The 20,131-nt window shown below is 44.2% G+C and overlaps 2 protein-coding genes across 5 annotated transcripts in view; one reads left to right on the plus strand and one right to left on the minus strand.

Moving 5' to 3' along the window:
- Nucleotides 1–13,878, minus strand: part of dnai1.2 (dynein, axonemal, intermediate chain 1, paralog 2) — a 115,384-nt gene extending 101,506 nt beyond the window's left edge. The window contains exons 1-3 of the mRNA XM_052032280.1: nt 13,805–13,878; nt 13,440–13,569; nt 1,333–1,389 (exon numbers count right to left, since the gene is read on the minus strand). Of these exons, the coding sequence (XP_051888240.1) occupies nt 1,333–1,389; nt 13,440–13,466 (84 nt within the window). The 5' untranslated portion in view covers nt 13,467–13,569; nt 13,805–13,878. The remainder of the gene's footprint in view (nt 1–1,332; nt 1,390–13,439; nt 13,570–13,804) is intronic.
- Nucleotides 13,879–14,072: 194 nt separating this feature from the next.
- The window catches only part of fam219aa (family with sequence similarity 219 member Aa), a 33,741-nt gene continuing 27,682 nt past the window's right edge, over nt 14,073–20,131 (plus strand). For all 4 annotated transcript variants that reach the window (XM_052032291.1, XM_052032304.1, XM_052032299.1 and 1 more), the window contains exon 1: nt 14,073–14,302. In XM_052032291.1, the coding sequence (XP_051888251.1) occupies nt 14,243–14,302 (60 nt within the window). In that variant the 5' untranslated portion in view covers nt 14,073–14,242. The remainder of the gene's footprint in view (nt 14,303–20,131) is intronic.

The following is a 20,131-nucleotide window of genomic DNA, read 5'->3' on the forward strand; positions in this document are numbered from 1 at the left end:
GCAGATCAGGCAGACAAAACTAAGCTTATTCTATTTCATTCTGATAAGGGAACGAAATTCAAGTGAAAGAGGCCTTGACCTCCCAGATCCAACAGTATGCAGGGCTATCCAGGCCTTTGTAAAGCAAAGATATCTTGCATCTCAGTCCTCCAAAATAAATACACATTGGAGGAGTGCTCCCTGAAGCCCCACTGGAAGTATAGCCTAATACATGGCAACCCCCTCCTCCTTCTCTTCCCTATTGTTGGAGTTATCCCAAAGAATATAAGAAAAACAACTAACAGTAGGCCACTTGAACCATCCAGTTTGCTTCATCATTCAGTAAAATAATCTTGTGTCCAAACTATCACTCTCAGCCTTGAATATACTCAATGACTAAACATCCACAGCTTTTTGGGTAGACTCATAATCCTCTGATCAAAGAAATTTCCTTTCACCTTGGTCTGAAATGATCATCCCTTATCTTCGGTCTAAATCTGGACTCTCAACCAAAGGAAACACTCTTACCATCTACTCTGTCAACCTCTCTCAAAATCTTCCATATTTCAATGAGATACCCTTTCATTTTTCTAAAATGAAGTGGATATCAGCACATCACACTGAATCTCACTTCATAAAATAACACCCTGATCTCAGGAATTTAATAATGAAGCAATGCTAAACTACCTATGACAAGAATGCCCACAGCTTTACAGGATTGGTCCTATCGAAAGCTTGTACCCTTGCAGCAAGCCTTCCTTACTCCTCTCCTTTAATCCCCTTGTAATAAAGCCACCTTACCATTTAACTTGCTAATTGCTTGCTCCATTTTTACTGCTCCTGTACTCCCCCTGCACCAAGGGCAACTACCAGATCACACAAGGTTGCACCCACATCACATGTTAATGAGTAAGAATTCAACATGAGCAAAATTCACTTCTAGCAGTGTAAGCAAAACAATTGGGAGTTAAAATAACAAACAAAAATGTTCCAGATCCTAGGTAAGCAACCTGAAATGATAAAATTCACCAATATCTGCATACTGAATGATCCTAGTTGGTAGCGTCACAATTTCCTGGGTGATTCCTAAGATGAAGCGAAGCAAGCCAGCCCAAAATTGTCCTTCAACGGCTGAGAAACAGTTGCAGAACAGCTAAATTCCTATGCCTTTACTTTTTACAGGTCATCTCTATTTCCTATTTTAAATCAACTTCTTATCTAGTCCTAAGTTCAACAGTACATTAGCATTTCCAAATAATAGTGGCAGCACTGTAAAGTTATTAGCTATTTATACTAATGGTACCAAAGTGTTCATTTTCAAATCAACTGAAACTGTTAATTAAATCTACTTACCTTTTTGTACTTTTTTGATATCGCCTTAGCAATTGCTGTTTGAGGCTGGATGTTCATCTATTTGGAAGATAAATTATTAATACAAAATTAAGCAATTTAATAGTATAAATATTTATCAAATCTATTTCAATGTTTACATCCAACAATGGATCAACATTCCAATATGTCCATTATTATCAGCTAATGTATCCATACATTCTTCCTCAAACTTTTCCAATTTACAGAAGCTCATCTAACCCTCCCTGCCTAGTGCACTATCCAAACAATAAAAAACCATTAATAAAACAAAGACATAAAATAAATTGTAAATATTGGTTTCTGTTAACATTGAAGATGAGCTCCCAGTTGAATGCTACTGTCTCAGTTATCAAGATATTAGATATCATATATTGTTGAGGAATCATCCTTCAGTATTACCATCAACCACCTTAAACATACACTGTTTTCCACCCTCATACTTTATAAACAGTGCTGCTATCCACAAAATGCACTATGTCAATTTCCCAAGCTCTTTGGATGTCTATATGCTATAACTGGATTAATTAAGATTATGTGCTGTTGACGAGCTCTTATTTCTCATGACGATCTTGCTGCACCTTTTTAGACAGAAAATGTAAAATATTTGGTCAGACACCTTCAGAACAACTTTTGGAATTGTGTACTTAGAACAGAGAACAGTACAGGCCCTTCGGCCCACGATGCCTGCTTCGACCATGCCAATCTAGCTAATCACATCTGCCTACACAAGGTGGGTATCTACATAAGAACATAAGAAATAGGAGCAGGAGTAGGCCATCTGGCCTGTCGAGCATGCTCCACTATTCAATAAGATCACGGCTGATCTGGCCATGGACTCAGATCCACCTACCTGCCTTTCCACTATAACCCTTAATTCCCCTATGATGTAAAAATCTATCTAATTGTGTCTTAAATATATTTAATGAGTTAGCCTCTACTGCTTCCTTGGGCAGAGAATTCCACAGATTCACTACTCTCTGGGAAAAGCACTTCCTCCTCATCTCCATCCTAAATCTACTCCCCCGAATCTTGAAGCTACGTCCCCTAGTTCTAGTCTCACCTACCAGTGGAAACAACTTTCCTGCCTCTATCTTATTTGTTTCTATAAGATCCCGTCTCATTCTTCTGAATTCCAGCAAGTATAGTCTCAGGCAACTCAATCTCTCCTTATAGGCTAACCCCCTCATCTCCAGAATCAACCTGATGGACCTGCTCTGTGATTCATGCACAAGCCCTCCCAAGTTCCTCTGCACAATAGCATGCTGCAATCTCTCTATTCCCTGCCTGTTCATATGCATCTTCAACATTACTATCACATCTGCTTCCACCACCTTCTCTGACAGTGGATTTCAGGCACCTACCATTCTCTGTGTAAAAGACTTGCCATGTAAATCTCCTGTGAACTTTCCCCCTCTCACCCTTAAGACTATGTCCTCTACTACATGACATTTCCACCCTGGGGAAAAGGCTCTATCTACACGATTTATTCCTCTCATAATTTTATATACTTCTATCAGGTCACCCCTCATCCTTCGATGCTTCAGAGAAAACAATCCAAGTTTGTTCAACCTCTCCTTATAGCTCATAATCTCTAATCCAGGCACAATCCTGGTGAACTTCTTCTGCACTCTCTCCAAGCCTCCACATCCTTCCTGTAAGGAACGGTAGGCAGGGTAGTGAGGGCAGGCACGGTAGTGTACCGGTTAGTGTAATGCTATACAGTGCCAACGAGCTGGGTTCAATTCCGGCCACTGTCTGTAAGGAGTTTGTACGTTCTCCCCGTGTCTGCGTGGGTTTCCTCTGGGTACTCCAGGTTCCTCCCACATTCCAAAGATGTATGGGTTAGGAAGTTGTGGGCATGCCATGTTGGCGCCGGAAGCATGGCAACACTTGCGAGCTGCCCCCAGAACACTCTACACAAAAAGATGCATTTCACTGTATATTTCAATGTACATGTGACTAATAAAGATATCTTAATGTGGCAACCAGAACCACACACAATATTCCAAATATGGCTTAACCAAAGGTTTATACAGCTGCAACATGATTTACTGACTTTTTTACTCAACACTCCAACCGATGAAGTCAAGCATGCCATATGTATTCTTTACCACCCTTTCTATTTGTGTTGCCACTTTCAGGGAGCTATGACAAGGGTCTATGACAGTAAAATCTGTATAGTTTTCTCTTAGATTTAACCTCCCAAAGTGCAACACCTCATACTTCTCTCGATTAAACTCCATCTGCCATTTCTATGCCCACATTTCCAACTGGTATATATCCTGCTGAATCCTTTGACAACCGTCCTCACTATTCAACACTCTACCAAATTTTGTGTGACCTTCAGTCAGAATAACACTCCTCCACCACTACCCTCTGTCTTCTCTGGCCTTGCTTGATTAGCTAGCGTAGTGTTCTCAAACATAGTCACTTCTATTTGGCATGCATGTACTGGTGGATGTAGCTTGTGTAGAATACAAATGGATACAAGTATATACAAGTAGGTGGCACCAGCATTTCTGTGGTCTACATTCCTAGAAAATGGTCCATAACACAAATTTCCATAATGTGAAGCCACATCATTTGTGTGTGCATCAAGAAACATGAATTGAAAGACAAATTGTGTTTACTTAGTTACTTTTTTTCACATAAATTCTGTAAGAGCAAATTTTATTCTATATATCAAATTTTTTGGGTTGTGATTTGTTAATTCTGAAAGGCAAATTTCTGTTACCCAAGCGGCCATAACGTGGAGGTCACCTTTACAGGTATATAAAATTATGAGAGGTATAGATTGGGTACACTACAGGAAATTTTTCCCCTTATCAGAGGCAAATAAAACTAGAGGATATAAATTTAGGGTGAGCAGTAAGAGATTTATAGGGGATCAGATGGGGATCTTTTTTTAACCCAGAGAGTGGTGAGTACTAACAGAGTCACTGACAGCATTTAAGAAGTGTCTAAGTGAGCACTTAAATCGCCTAAGCGTAGAAGGCTATAAACAAAGTGCTGGAAGATGGGTTTAATACAAACAGGTGCACACTAGTAGGCGTGGAAGTGGTGGACTGAATGGCTTGTTTCCATGCCATGTGACTCTATGACACATTCTAAGGTGGAGGCAGATTTCCTGATTTCCAAACTCTCAAATTGTGGATCCCACTCCTCAAATGTGTCGCTTCTCAGAAATCAGTAATATCAGCCTGCCCCTCATTGCAAGCATCATGCACAGCTTTTTCCTAAACATTCAGGGCATGCACAAGGCTCCTGGCAGTTGAGACAATAGCATTCTAAAAAAGACATCTCTTAACTGGGAGCTCATCTTGAATGAATGTGGAGCTGAACTCCATATGAATTATGACTTCAGAAAAATGAGGTATTCATGGCAGGATATAAAAGTTATTTATCAGAAATGCATGAGACTCAGAAAGAAGATTTCTGTGAAGGTTGAAAGGAAGGGAATACAGTTTGGCTCATGACATTTGGAGCACTGTACAAAGAAAATCAGGACAGTTATCTCTGCCTACTTTTTGACATACAAAATAAATGTTTTGAATGTTTATTTGGCATAGCAGTCATGTTCTCAGGATAGCATTGCTGTATTTACTGAGCGGTCAGCTAAAGTTAAGGTAGGTTCCTTACAGACTCACATGGAAGAAAAATATATTGGGGAATAGGGAAATGGCAGGGAAATGAAACAATTATTTCGTACCTGTCTTCATAGAAGAAGACACAGAAGCACAGTAGTGTAGCGGTTAGCGTAATGCTATTACAGCGCCAGCGACCCAGGTTCAATTCCGGCCACTGTCTACAAGGAGTGTGTACGTTCTCCCGTGTGTCTGAGTGGGTTTCCTCCCACATTCCAAAGATGTACGGGTTAGGAAGTCGTGGGCATGCTATGTTGGCGCCGGAAGCGTGGCGACACTTGCGGGCTGCCCCCAGAACACTCTGCGCGAAAGATGCATTTCACTGTGTGTTTCGATGTACATATGACTAATAAAGATATCTATCTATCTAAACTTTCTGGAAATAATGGAGAACTAAATATTTAGTAAGGTTTAATGGGACAGGGTGTCCTTATACACAAATCACTAAAAGTTAACAGCAAAAAATTAGGAAGACAAAGTGTATTTTAGCTATATTGCAAAAGGATTTGAGAATTCTTGCCCTTTTTAGACTGCATCTGAAATCCCTAACTGAGGAAGAATATATTTACAATAGAGGCAGTGTAATGAAGGTTCATCAGATTGATTTCTGGTATGGTAGGTTCATAATATGAGGAGAGGTTAAGTTGACTGGGCCTATATTCTTCCAAGTTTAGAAGACCAAGAGCTGACTTTATTTAAACATACAAATTTTTTTAAAGGGAAAAAATACAGATGGTAGAGATTTGAAAGAAAAACAGAATTTGACGTCAACACTCATACTGTCAGGCCTCATCTGTGGAAAGAAACAATTAAAATTCCACACAGGTATCTCTGAAGTGTCTTTCTTCTTCCTGAACTATGGCTTCTCCTCCACCACAGTTGACAGAGCCCTTGACTACAGCTCATCTATTTCCTGCACCTCTATTCCCTCAACCCCTCTCCTCCTGGACAGAGCAAGAACAAAGTTCCCTTGCACCTCAACTTTCTGCTCTGGTCTCCATTTTCAACAGGTCAACCTTCACAATTTCCACCATCTCCAACAAGACTTTACCACCAAAAAGATAATTCTTTCCCCTTTCAGCATTTCAAAGGGATTGCTTCCTTTGCAACTCCCTAGTCCGCTCTTCCATCCCCGCCAACCACTCTCCCGCTTAAGGCAATTTCCCCTGCAGCGATAGGAGATGCAATGCTTGTCCTTTCACCTTATTACTTCCCACCATACAGGGACCCAAACAGTCTTTCCAGGTGAAGCAGTGATTCATCTGTACTTCTTCCAGGCTGGTGTATGCATTCAATATTTGCAAAGGAGTCTCCTCTTCCGGACTTAATATTGAATTTTCCAATTTTAGATAACTCACTTTTTCTTTCTGTATCATAACTGGCCATTTCTGCCTGACAATATCTTGGCTCAGTTCTTCTCTTTCTATTAGTGTAGTCTGGCTTACTGGGTACATCCCACAGCTTTGCTATTAGCAACACATAGCACAGATAGAGAAGCATTGAATGTTTCTAAATGGCACATTAAGTCATTTGGTCTCCCCCATCAGAGATATTTCCTTTGTTCTGCTCATTCCTTACCCACATTCCTTACTATTGAAAATTAACTTGTTTTCCGTACATCACAGAAACTAGCCTCTCCTCCATGGACTCTGTCTATACTTCTTGCTGCCTCAGTAAAACAGCCAACATAATCAAAGCCCCCACCCACCCTGGATATTCTCTCTCCTCTCCTCTCCCATCAGGCAAAAGATACAAAAGTCTGAAATCACATACCACCAGGCTCAAGGACAGCTTCTATCCCACTGTTATAAAGCTATTGAACGATTCCCTAGTACGATAAAATGGACCGTTGACCTCACATTTACCTCATTATGACCTTGCACTTTATTGTCTACCTGCACTGTACTTCCTCTGTAGCTGTCATTGTTAACTGTTATTGTTTTACCTTGTACTACCTCAATGCACTGTATAATGAATTGATCTATATGAAAGGTGTGCAAGACAAGCTGTTCACTGTACCTTGGTACATGTGACAATAATAAACCAATACCAATTCCGAAACATTAACTGTTTCTCTTTCCACAAAACGCTTAAGGGACCTGATAGAGTAGATGAAAAACACTATGATGCTGGAGGAGCTCAGCAGACCAGGCAGCATCCATGGAGAAGAGCAGGCGGTCAACGTTTCGGGTCAGGACCCCTCTTCAAGACTGAAGCTAGGAAAAGGGGAAGCTCCATGTACAGGATGGAAAAGCAGAGCAGTGAAAGGTGGACAAAAGAGGGGAGGCGGGGTTCTATGACCAGCTTGATCCCGCCTCCCCACTTTTGTCCACCTACCAATGCTCTGCTTTTCCCTCCTAAATATTGGGCTTTCCCTTTTCCTATCGTCGGTCCTGAAGAGTGGTCTTGACCCAAAATGTTGACCGCCTGTTTTTCTCCATGGATTCTGCCTGGCCTGAGTTCCTCCAGCATCATAGTGTTTTTCATCCAGATTCCAGAATCTGCAGTCCTTTGTCTCTCCTGATAGAGTAGATATGGAATTGAAGTTTTCCTTGGCAGGGCTGCCTACACCAATGGTTACAGTATCAAAATAAGGAGTCGGCATTCAGACAGAAGAAATTTCTTCACCAGAGAGTAGAGCGTGTTTGGAATTCTCTATCCTAGAGATTGTGGAGTCTCTGAGTATATTCAAGACCATGATGGAATGATTTTCAGATATTAAGAAAGTTGATGGATATGAGATTCAGGAAGGAACATGGATCTGAGGTAACGATTCAGCAGGTATGAGGAGCCAGATAGCCTTCTTCTGTTTCTGTGTCTTATGTCATGTTTGCTGCCAAGCTGGAGACACAAGAGACTGCAGATGCTGGAATCTGGAGCATCCCAAGCTCCCAGTTGCATGCCATTTCAATTCCCTTTCCCTTTCCCACATTGATCTGTCCCTCCATGGCCTTCTTCAGTGTGAAGGTAAAGTTCAATGTAAACTACAAGAACAACATCTCATATTCAGCCTGGGCAGTCTACAACCCAGTGGCATGAACATTGAGTTTTCTAGTTTTATTTAACAATTCATTCCACAGGTTTCGATTCCCCCCCACCCTACCCACCACCACACCCTCCACCCCCACCTTTCTCTCCCTTTCTGATCCACATCTGGTCCTTCCATTTTTGTCTCTTTTCTCACCCACCTTGGTCCCCCTCCCCCTACTGGTTCCATCCACTCACTACACACATAGTTCACACACAGGCTTTTCCAAACTCTCCCCCTACCCTCTTCCCCTGTCTGGTTCTGGTTCCAGTTCCAGTTCCATCTTCCATTCACCTCTCCCCTCTGCCATTCACCTCTCCGCTCTGCAATCTTCGACAGTCCTCTACACTATCCACAACACCACCGACCTTTGTGTCATCTGCACACTTGCTAACCCACCCTTCTACCCCTCATCCAAGTCATTAATAAATATTACAAAAATTAGAGGTCCCAGAACCGATCCATGTGGGACACTGCTAGTCACAGCCCTCCAATCTGAATGCACTCCCTCCACCACAACCCTCTGCTTTCTACAGGCAAGCCAATTTTGAATCCACACGGCCAAGCATCCCTGGATCCCATGCCCTCTGACCTTCTGAAGAAGCCTACCATGTGGAACTTTGTCAAACGCCTTACTAAAATTCACGTAGACCACATCTACTGCACTACCTTCGTCAATCTGCCTGGTCACCTCATCAAAGAATCCTATCAGGTTCGTGAGACATGATCTTACCTTCAACAGCCATGCTGTCTGTCCCTAATCAGTCCATGATTCTCTAAATGCTCATAGATCCTATCTCTAAGAATCCTTTCCAACAGCTTGCCACCACAGATGTAAGGCTCACTGGTCTGTAATTCCCTGGACTATCCCTACTACCTTTTTTGAATAAGGGGACAACATTTGCCATCCTCCAATCCTCCGGTACCATTCCTGTGGACAACGAGGACTCAAAGATCCGAGCCAACGGTTCAGCAATCTCCTCCCTCGCCTCGCGGAGCAGCCTGGGGAATATTCCGTCAGGCCCCGGGGACTTATCTGTCCTAATATTTTCTAACAACACATCCTCCCTCTTGATATCTACACGCTCTAGAACATTAACCTTACCAACACTGTCCTCAGCGTCATCAAGACCCCTCTCCTTGGTGAATACTGAAGAGAAGTATTTATTGAGAACCTCACCCACTTCCACAGCTTCCAGGCACAGCTTCCCACCTTTGTCTTTAATCAGTCCTACCTTTACTCTTGTCATCCTTCTGCTCCTCACATAAGTGAAAAAAGCCTTGGGATTCTCCTTAACCCTACTCGCCAAAGCCTTTTCATGTCCCCTTCTTGCTCTCCTCAGCCCCTTCTTAAGTTCCTTCCTTGCTACCCTATATTCCTCATGAGCCCTATCTGATCCTTGCTGCCTACACCTTATGCATGCTGCCTTCTTCCTCCTAACTAGTTGTTCCACCTCTCGTCACCCATGGTTCCTTCACCCTGCCATTCTTTCTCTGCCTCATCGGGACAAATTTATCCCTAACATCCTGCAAGAGATCCCTGAACAACGACCACATCCCCATAGTACATTTCCCTTCAAAAATGTCATCCCAATTTACTCTCGTGAGTTCTAGCCCTATATCTTCATAATTTGCCCTTCCCCAATTAAATATCTTCCTGTTCTCTCTGCTCCTATCCTTGTCCATGACGATGCTAAAGGTTAGGGAGCGGTGGTCACTGTTCCCCCAAATGCTCACCCACCGAGAGATCTGTCACCTGACCCGGTTCATTACCTAATACTAGATCCAATATGGTATTCCCTCTAGTCGGCCTGTCAACATACTGTGACAGGAATCCATCCTGGACACACTTAACAAACTCCGCCCAGTCTAAACCTTTGGTACTAAGCAGGTGCCACTCAATATTTGGAAAGCTGAAGTCTCCCATGATAACAACCCTGTTATTCTTGTACCTTTCCAAAATCTGCCTCCTAATCTGTTCCTCAGTATCCCTGCTGCTGCCTGGGGGCCTATAGAATACTCCCAGTAAAGTAACTGCTCCTTTCTTGTTCCTAACTTCCACCCATACTGACTCTAGAGAGGATCCTTCTACATTATCCACCCTTTCTGCAGCTGTAATAGTATCCCTGACCAGTAAAGCTACCCCTCCTCCTCTTCTCCCCCACCTCCCTATCCCTTTAAAAACACTGAAATCCAGGAATATTCAATATCCATTCCTGCCCTGGTGACAGCCATGTCTCTGCAAGAGCCATAATATCATAGTCCCATGTACTTATCCAAGCTCTCAGTTCATCACCCTTATTCCTGATACTTCTTGCATTCAAGTAAATGTACTTTAGCCTATCCACCTTTCTACTTTTATACCCTATACTCTGCTTCTCCTTCCTCAAAGCCTCTCTACATGTTAGATCTGACTTTTCCCCATCCACTTCTTCCTCTGACCTACCACTCTGGTTCCCATCCCCCTCGCAAACTAGTTTAAACCCTCCCAAACCACTCTAGCAAACCAGCCTGCAAGGATATTGGTCCCCCTCGGGTTCAGGTGTAACCTGTCCACTCCGTACAGGTCCCACCTTCCCCAGAAGAGATCCCAATGATCCAAAAATCTAAAACCTTTGCTCCTGCAGCAACTCCTCAGCCACACATTCATCTGCCATCTCCTCCTATTCCTACCTTCACTATCACGTGGCACTGGCAGCAATCCTGCGATTGCTACCCTTGAGGTCCTGTTCTTCAGCCTTCTGCCTCGCTCCCTAAACTCACTTTTCAGGACCTGATCCCTCTTCCTACCTATGTCATTGGTACCAACACGTACCACGACTTCTGGCTGTTCTCCCTCCCGCTCAAGAATGCTGTGGACCCGATCAGAGACATCCTGGACCCTGGCACCTGGGAAGCAACATACCATCCAGGATTCATTCTCACTTCCACAGAACCTCCTATCTGTTTCCCTGACTATCGAGTCCCCTATCACTACTGCCTTCCTCTTCTCCTCCCTTCCCTTCTGAGCAGCAGGACCGGTCCCAGTGCCAGAGACCTGGCTACTGCTGCTTGATCCCTGTAGGTCATCCCCCTCAACAGCATCAAAAGCAGAAAACCTGTTACTGAGGGGAACAGACTCTGGGGTCCTCTGCAACATCTGCCTGTTCCCTTTCTTTTTCTCCCCGCTGACAGTCACCCTTTTATCTACTTCCTGGACCCTAGAAGTACCTGCTATGGGGGGGGGGGGGGGGGGGGGGGGGGGGGTGATTGTCTCCAGATGCATAGCATCTACACAACTCTCTCCCTCCCTGATGCTTCGCAGTGTTATAAGTAGCAAGATAACTTGAAAGATGCAGAAAAAGAGCAGCTATCAGAAAGGAAACACAAGAAATTCTGCAAATGCTGGAACCTGGAGCAATACACCAAAAGTGCTGGAAGAACTCAGCAGGTCAGGCAGCATCTATGGAGGGGAAATAAACTGTCGATGTTTCGGGTCAAGACTCTTCATCAGGACTGGAAAGGAAGAAGGCAGAAGCCAGAATATGAAGGGAGGGGGAGTGGGGGGGGGTGGAGAGTTGGGGGAGGGGAGGGGGGAAAGGGAGGGGGGGGAGAAGAGGGGAGGGGGGGAGGAGAAGAGGGGGGGAGGGGGGAGGAGAAGAGGGGGGGAGGGGGGAGGAGAAGAGGGGGGGAGGGGGGAGGAGAAGAGGGGGGGGGAGGGGGAAGGGGAGGGGGAGGGGGGAGGGGGAAGGGGAGGGGGAGGGGGAAGGGGAGGGGGAGGGGGAAGGGGAGGGGGAGGGGGGGAGGGGGGAGGGGGGGGAGGAGGGGGGGGAGGGGGGGGAGGGGGGGGGAGGGGGGGAGGGGGGGAGGAGGGGGAGGGGGGAGGAGGGGGAGGGGGGAGGAGGGGGAGGGGGGAGGAGGGGGAGGGGGAGGGGGAGAGGGGGGGAGGGGGAGGGGGAGAGGGGGGGAGGGGGAGGGGGAGAGGGGGGGAGGGGGAGGGGGGGGAGGGGGAGGGGGAGAGGGGGGGGAGGGGGAGAGGGAGAGGGGGGGAGGGGGAGAGGGGGGGAGGGGGAGAGGGGGAGAGGGGGAGAGGGGGAGACGGGGGGAGGGGGAGAGGGGGAGAGAGGGGGAGGGGGGAGGGAGAGGGGGAGGGGGGAGGGGGAGGGGGAGGGGGAGGGGGGAGGGGAGGGGGGAGAGGGGGAGGGGAGGGGGGAGAGGGGGAGGGGGAGAGGGGGAGGGGGGGAGAGGGGGAGGGAGGAAGGGAGGGGGGAGGGGGAGAGGGGGAGAGGGGGAGAGGGGGAGGGAGGAAGGGAGAGGGAGGAAGGGAGGGAGGAAGGGAGGGAGGAAGGGAGGGAGGAAGGGAGGGGGAGGGGGAGGGAGGAAGGGAGGGGGAGGGGGAGAGAGAGGGGGAGGGGGAGAGGGGGAGTGAGGAAGGGAGGGGAGGAGGAGGGGGAGGAGGAGGGGGGAGGGGGAGGGAGGGGGGGGAGGGGGGAGGGAGGGGGGGGAGGGGGGGGAGGGGGGAGGGAGGGGGGGGAGGGGGGAGGGAGGGGGGGGAGGGGGGAGGGAGGGGGAGGGAGGGGGGAGGGAGGGGAGGGGGGGAGGGGGAGGGGGAGAGGGGGGGAGGGGGAGAGGGGGGAGGGGGAGAGGGGAGGGGAGAGGGGGAGGGGGAGAGGGGGGAGGGGGAGAGAGGGGAGGGGGAGGGGGAGGGGGAGGGGGAGGGGGAGGGAGGGGGAGAGGGGGAGGGGGAGAGGGGGAGGGAGGAAGGGAGGGGGGAGGGGGAGAGGGGGAGAGGGGGAGGGAGGAAGGGAGGGGGAGGAAGGGAGGGGGAGGGAGGAAGGGAGGGGGAGGGGGAGAGAGGGGGAGGGGGGGAGGGGGAGAGAGGGGGAGGGGGAGAGGGGGAGTGAGGAAGGGAGGGGGAGGAGGAGGGGGAGGAGGAGGGGGAGGGAGGAGGAGGGGGAGGGGGGAGGGCGGAGGATGGGGGAGGGGGGAGGAGGAGGGAGGGGGAGAGAGGGGGAGGGGGAGAGAGGGGGAGGAGGAGGGGGAGGGAGGAGGAGGGGGAGGGAGGAGGAGGGGGAGGGAGGAGGAGGGGGAGGGCGGAGGATGGGGAGGGGGAGGAGGAGGGAGGGGGAAGGGGAAGAGCACACACAGGCAGGGGATAGGTGAGTTCAGGTGAGCGGGGGAAGGTAGGTGGGTGGTGGAGGGGCTGCTGGCAGTAACTGTCCAGCCGCTGAGCACAGCCAAGCATTGATCTCAGAAGGGACAACAAACGTGAACCGGGATCGTTCTCCTCTCATGTCTGTGGGGCGAACGAGGTTTCCACTCTCCATCATCTACCGCACTGATCAACGTGCAAACAATAATACCGTTGGAAAGAAAGACCCTTTCACTTACGTTTTGTTTTAATTTCTAAAAAAATACGATAAATGTTATGAAATTACCGATTTGGTTCTCTGTTTCGGCGGCATCTCGATCGGCCGAACCCCAACGGCAATGCGACCCTCCGCAGCCGGAAGTTGAATCCCGTCTCCTAGGCAACCCCAACTTCCGCTGCTCCAAACCTATTCCTACCTGAGAAGAGAAATGAAAGTCACATTCCGGATGTCAGTAAAAATATTAAAAGAGGTTTATTTCCCCACAAACACACACACAATTTAAAATTTCTCTGGCTATGCTGCTTATCATAAATAATAGTTTAAAAATGCTGGAAAAGTTCAGCAGGTCAAGCACCATCAATGGAAAGGAAATCAGAGTTAATGTTTCACGTTAATGCAGTTTATGTTTTTGCATCAAATTTCCAACCAACTTTGTGTTTTTCTGCATGTTGAATCTTGCTTCTCCGAAGCCGGACGTCACCAGGGTAACGGGATTGCCTCTGACGATGCCGAGCAGGATGGAAGAGTCATTGCGAGGGGGGGAAAAAAGGGAAAAAAATTACGGATCAAAAACGTGATTTCTTCTGCATTATTTAATACATAAGTGATAATTTTTTTGGAGAAAGTAGAGTATTTTTTTTCTCGGGTGGGGGTCTTGCGAGGTGAGGTGGCTCCGACTTCCGGACCCGGAAGCTGGAGTTGAGTCACTGTCTCTGCGTGAGATGGAGACTGGCTTCGGGCTCGTTTGAGAAATAAGATGAGATAATCAGACTGGCTGGAGAGATAAACATCGAAGGTGTCACAAATAGCGAGCGGCGGGTCTTTATTTGTGTGGACAAAGGGCCTCCAACATCACTACGTTGTTCAAAATGATGGAAGAAATCGATCGATTCCAAGTCCCCACAGCCCGGTCCGAAATCCAACCGCTGGTAAGAAAGGGAATTCAAAACAACTTCTCTCCTTTTTGTTTTACTTTATTTTGCAGTAAATTCATAAAAGATGCTCCTCCCAGTGGTTTTTTTTCTTTGGTTCAAGCTCGGGGCCTTGCCTGGTGATTTTGTTTAGGTGGTAGTAGGGCTCAGCCGTCTTTTTCAAATGTTGTTTTAAAAATATCGGTTATGTTTTTATTTCAAAACGGCTCGGCCTGTTATAATTACTTCCAGTGCTGGCTTCAAGCTTTCAGAAAATATACTGTTTTTAACATAAGTTTCCAAGTTTAAAAATGTTCGGAGACTGGTTGGGCCTCTAATGCATTGCTGCTTTTGTCCTGTCTCCAAGCCTCAACGTCAGAGAGAGAGAGAGCCAAACTTGTGAGCAGATTGCAGTGCGAGATCTCATCGCTCTAATCCTGGCTCTTTTTGAATTTTAAAAAGATGATACAAGTCATGTTAAAGTAGAAATATATACAGTCATTTTAATGAGGTTATAATGTGTCTTATGCTTGCATTGTTTTATTTTTAGACTGAAATGCAAAATAGGTAATTAAAGAATCACAGATGGTTACAGCTCATAAGGAGGTCATTGAGTCCATCGACTGTACCAGCTCTGTGTAAGAGCAACCCAAAATAATCTCTTTCCCATTTCCTTCCCACCTTCCACCCAGCCCCCCAAACCCTCCAAATTCTTTCTTATCGGTTTCCCTTTGCATGTTCTGTAGAATAAGTCTCTACTATACTCCTGGTAGTGCATTCCAGATCCTAACATTTTTTTCTTTTTGAGGTGGGGGTGAATCTTCATGTCACTTTTGTTTTTTGTACTGATCATCTTCATCCTATGTCTCCTAATTCTTGAGCCTGCAACCATTGGGAACAGTTTCTCTCTATCCACTTTTGTCCAGTCTGTCCATGTTACAAAAGTCCCTCATCCTTGGAATATTATCAGTAAATCCCTTCTGCATTCTCAGAATTGTTTACATTTTTCCTAAAATCTAGCATACAGAACTGGTAGAACTAGTGTTTTGTGGATATTCACCATGACTTCCATGCTTGTATACTCATGTTTCTACATTTCAGCCATGTTTTTAGCCATTTTCTCAAACTGCCTTGCTGTGTTTAACAAACTTTGTCATATATCTCCAGATGTCTTTTCTGCTATCTCTTCTAGTTCGTACTGTCTTTTCTTGTTCTTCCTATCAAAATATAATACTTTACATTTCCCAACCTCAGTATAATTAAACATGGGAAGTGCTGGAAATGCTCAATAGATCAGATGGCATCTATGGAGAGAGAAATCATTAATGTGTCTCATCAGTAACCTGAAATGTTAACTGTTTCTTTTAATGTTTCTCACCACGAATGCTGCCTGACCTGCTGAGTATTCCAAGCACTTTGTTTTATTTCAGATTTCCACCATTTGCAGTATTTTTCACTTAGTGCAATTAGACTTTACCTTCCACACCAGTTAGCTACAGTTGGAAGTATGAATTAAAACTTAAAAGTACTTTGGTTTCAATAAGATCACCTCTCATTCTTCTAAGCTCCAGTGAGTATAGGCCCAACCTGCTCAAGCTTTCTTCATGTTTCAGCTCCTTCACAAGAATTATCCTAGTTCTCTGCACTGTCTCCAATATAAGCAGATCACTCCTTACGTGTGGAGACCAAAACTGAGCATGGTACTCTAGTTACAAAATCAAGTGTTCATCCAAACTTACTACTTTTACATTCCTTACCCCTTGCATAATAAAGGCCAACATTCCATTACTTGTTGTACCTAACTTTTCTTGTTTTTCAACATAATCTCCTGGATCCCTTTGTGTCACAACATTTTGTAGTCTCGCTATGTTTAGATAATTTTGCTCTTCCATTCTTTCTTCCAAAGTACATCATCTCCATTGTTTCTTCCAAATTACATCACCTCACATTTTCCCACTTTATACTCCCTCTGACAACTTCTTGCCCACTCACTTAACCTAAATTTTTATCAGCAGCAAATTTGTTTATATTATACTCAGTTGCTTCATCCAAGTAATCAATGTAGGTTATAAATAGTTAAAGCTCCCAGCATTAATCCCTGTGGCAAAATTATCCATTTATCCCAACTACGTTTTCTGTTAGTTGGTTAGCTACTTAGCTAGCCATGCTAGTGTATTATCTTATTTTGTGCGGTAACCTTTTATGTAGCACCTAACTTGCTAATTCCCCTTTATTTGTTTGTTGTATCCTCAAAGAACTCTAACTGATTTGTGAAACATGATTTCCTGCTCATAAAACCATGTTGACTTTGTTTCATCATCTTATAGTTTTTCTGAAGGTACTGTTATTACCTTAATAGTGTATTCGAGCATTTTTCCAATTGCCTTTAGTTTCTTGCTTTTCCCTTTTTGAACAGAGGCATTACAAATGCAGTTTTCCAGTCCAGAAAATTTTGGTAGGTTGCAACCCATAGCCTCCTCACCTCTGAAGACCCGAGAATGCAGGCAACCATGGTCATGGATAATTCTCAGCCTTTGGCCCCATTAATTTTTCTACTTTTTTTCTAGTAATAGATTATTTAAATTCTTCCCTCCACTTAGCCCCTTGCTTATCCATTATTCGTGGGGATGTTTTTGGTTTCTCTGAAGTGAAGATCAATCCAAAATATTTAGAATGAGTGTCATTTTCCTATTATTAATTACCTATTCTCATTCTCCAAGGGACCAATACTTAGTACAGGTACTGTTCCTTTTTAGAAACCTATAGAAGTGCTTATTGTCTGTTTATTTACCAATTTACTCTCCTATTCTTCCTCTTGACATTTTGTTCTTGTCATCCTCGGCTGCTCTCTAGAAGTATCCAAAACCTATGGCTTAACTCAACAACATTTGAATACCTTTTTCAATTCAATACCATCCTTGCCTGGATAGTCCATCCTTCTCATAGAGCATTTCTTCCACACTGGAACATATCTTTGAGATCTATGAAATATCTTAAGTGTCAGCCATTGTTGATCTACTCTTTTACCCTGTAATCTATTTTCTGAGTTCACCTTAGCCAATTCTGTCCTCGTATCACTGTAATTTATTTAAATTTAGAACATTAGTTTCAGAGCCACATTTCTCAACCTTAAACTGATTTTAACATTTCTTGATTGCCATCTGAATCGTTAAACATAATCTTGTATGCCACATTTAGACCCTAGAGTGCAACAGCAGCATTTAATGCTGCTGCCTCAGAGCTACGAGGACAGGGATTCAATCCTGATCTTGGATGCTTTATGCATGAAGTTTGCATGCTTTCTCTGTGACTGCATGAGCTTCCTTTGGGTGCACTTGTTTCCTCCACGTCTCAAAGACCTGCTTTTAGATAAATTAGTAACTCTATATTACCCCTTGGTGTAGGTGAATGGCAGAGGAATCAAAGGGGAGTTGATGGGCATGTGTGAAAGAGAATAAGTTGCAGGGAAATAAGGAAAGAGGGAATAAGACAAATAGGGTTGCTCCACTGGGAGTTGGTCTCCTATGTCACTATGTGTAAGAAAGATGCATATAATCTATGTATTGAAGGAATGAGAAATTCAGTTTAGTGTAATTCCCAAGTAGTTAGTTTCCCAACTGTAAGTATCGTTTTTCTATGAAGTGAATATTTTGAATTCTTGGTTATTCAGAAAGCAATGAATTTTGTGAAACATGCAAAGTAAACTGCATATAATTAAGGTCACTGTTAATTATTGTGTAATAGTTTAGAACAGACTTAAAATTGAGCTGAGATCAGTACAATCAAAATTTGACCAGAGTATTAATGTACACTGGACTTGTTGTGTTTTAATAATGTATACAGTAGTGTAATGGCAATTGCCAGCAAGAAGCATAGCCTGGAGAGTTTTCTCCAACAAATGCTTAATTTACATATGATCAGTTCCCTTTGTTAATTGGTCAGTTTTTGGTCTGGATGCTTCAAATATAGTTTTCCCTTTTCTGTGATGTCTTACAAGGAGGAAAAAAAACAATACTTTCATAGTAAGAATGGACTCGCATTTCTGTGGTGCTTTATCATATCCTCAGGAGGTCATTAAGAATTCCAGAACTTGTGACTTACTTTGCAAGGATAATTACCATTGTGCAGACAAGCATGGCGACTGGATCCCATGAATAGCAAATGCAATAAATGGCCTGTTAATTTATTTTAGCAGTATTACTTTGAGAGATAAATGATAGCTATGTCACAGTGAGGATTTTCCGGTTCTTTGAATGCTGCCATAAATTCTTTGTCCATCTGCTGGACAGGTCAAATTAATGCCGCTAAAATGGAGGAATAATTCATGGGAAGTACACAGGATGGTTTTAATAGATCAATATGTTGAAGAAAAGGGCGATTTTAGACCTTATTTTGTGCAATGAGAAAGTTTTAATTGATCTTGTTGTAAAGGGGCCTTTAGGGAAGAGTGGTCATAAAATGGTAGGATTTTGCATCAAGTTCGAAAGTGATGTAGTTCAATCTGAAATCTAAACAAATGAAACTGTGAAGATATGAGGAGAGAGTTAATTAGGGAAAGTACATTGGAAGGAATGACCGTAAACACAGTGGCTAGTATTTAAAGAAGCAATGTATAATCTGCAGAAAACAAAATATATTGTGTATAGTTTTGGTCTCCTTTCCTTAAAAAAAAAAGGTTATACTTGCCATAGAGGGAGTGTAGTGAAGATTCACAAGCTCTTGAGAAGGCCTGTATTCTCTAGAATTTAGAAGAATCAGAGGTGATCTCATTGAAACTTAGAAAATTCTTACAGGGCTCAACAGACTAATGGCCAGGATGATGTTTCCCCTAGCTGACGAATGTAGAACCAAGGGTCAGAATAAGTGGTAGGTCATTTAGGGGACTGAGATGAGAAATTCCTTCACGCAGAGAATGGTGAATCTTCAAGATGTTCTATCCCAGAGGGCTGGTCATAATCATAGCTTTCTGGGGATCGCAGATATGGGTTAGTGCAGGAAAATGGGGTTGACTTGGATCGACCATGATCTTGATGAATGGTGAAACTGTCTTGAAGGGCTAAATTGACTTCTCCTGCTCTTATTTCATATGTTCTCATGATCATTTGTATGCTTCATATTAATATCTCATAGCACATTATGGTTCAGTGTTTCTAACAATGCAGCATTCACTCAGTGCTATAATAGTTTGAGATTTTTGTGGTCAGGCTCTGGATTAATAAGAATGGTGCAAACTGAGCCAAACAAACAGAATTAAAATAGATCTGAGAACTTCTTAGAGGAGTAGACCACCATTTCAATATACCATTTCTAAGGAGATCATGGTTTTTGCAAAGTACATGCTGTTCTAGAAAAGGAATTCATTTACAGTTCATCTAGGATTGGATTTCTGAGTCACTTTATCGAACCATGATATTCTTCAAATAAGTGGTCATGGATGATGAAATTCAGAAGAAACTTGACAATTTAGTCTGATTTTTGAATGCAAGTAGTTATTGGATTTTATTTTTGTATTAGTCCTTCAAAGTTTTTTTCCTGGGAGCCCATACGTATCTTTGATAAATCCTTTTTAAGTACAATACCAGATCACATCTAGCTCTACTGTAGTTTGCATAAATAATTATCCTACTGATCTTAACAGTTTTGACTCACCACTGAAATAAATCTTCAACCGGGAGTTTTTAACTCCTTCAGTTTTTCCTTAATCATGTGGTTTTTAACCTGGCTGCACCCCGTTACCTTGACTATTTTCAATGTGTGAATTTCTGTAATAGTAGGCCGATTGGCAATGGGGACATTTTAATAACTTAATTTGGTCATCTGATTATCAGTGTCCACTGGAACACTGTC

The sequence above is a fragment of the Pristis pectinata genome, chromosome 2 (assembly GCF_009764475.1).
Source record: "Pristis pectinata isolate sPriPec2 chromosome 2, sPriPec2.1.pri, whole genome shotgun sequence".
Lineage (NCBI taxonomy): Eukaryota > Metazoa > Chordata > Chondrichthyes > Rhinopristiformes > Pristidae > Pristis > Pristis pectinata.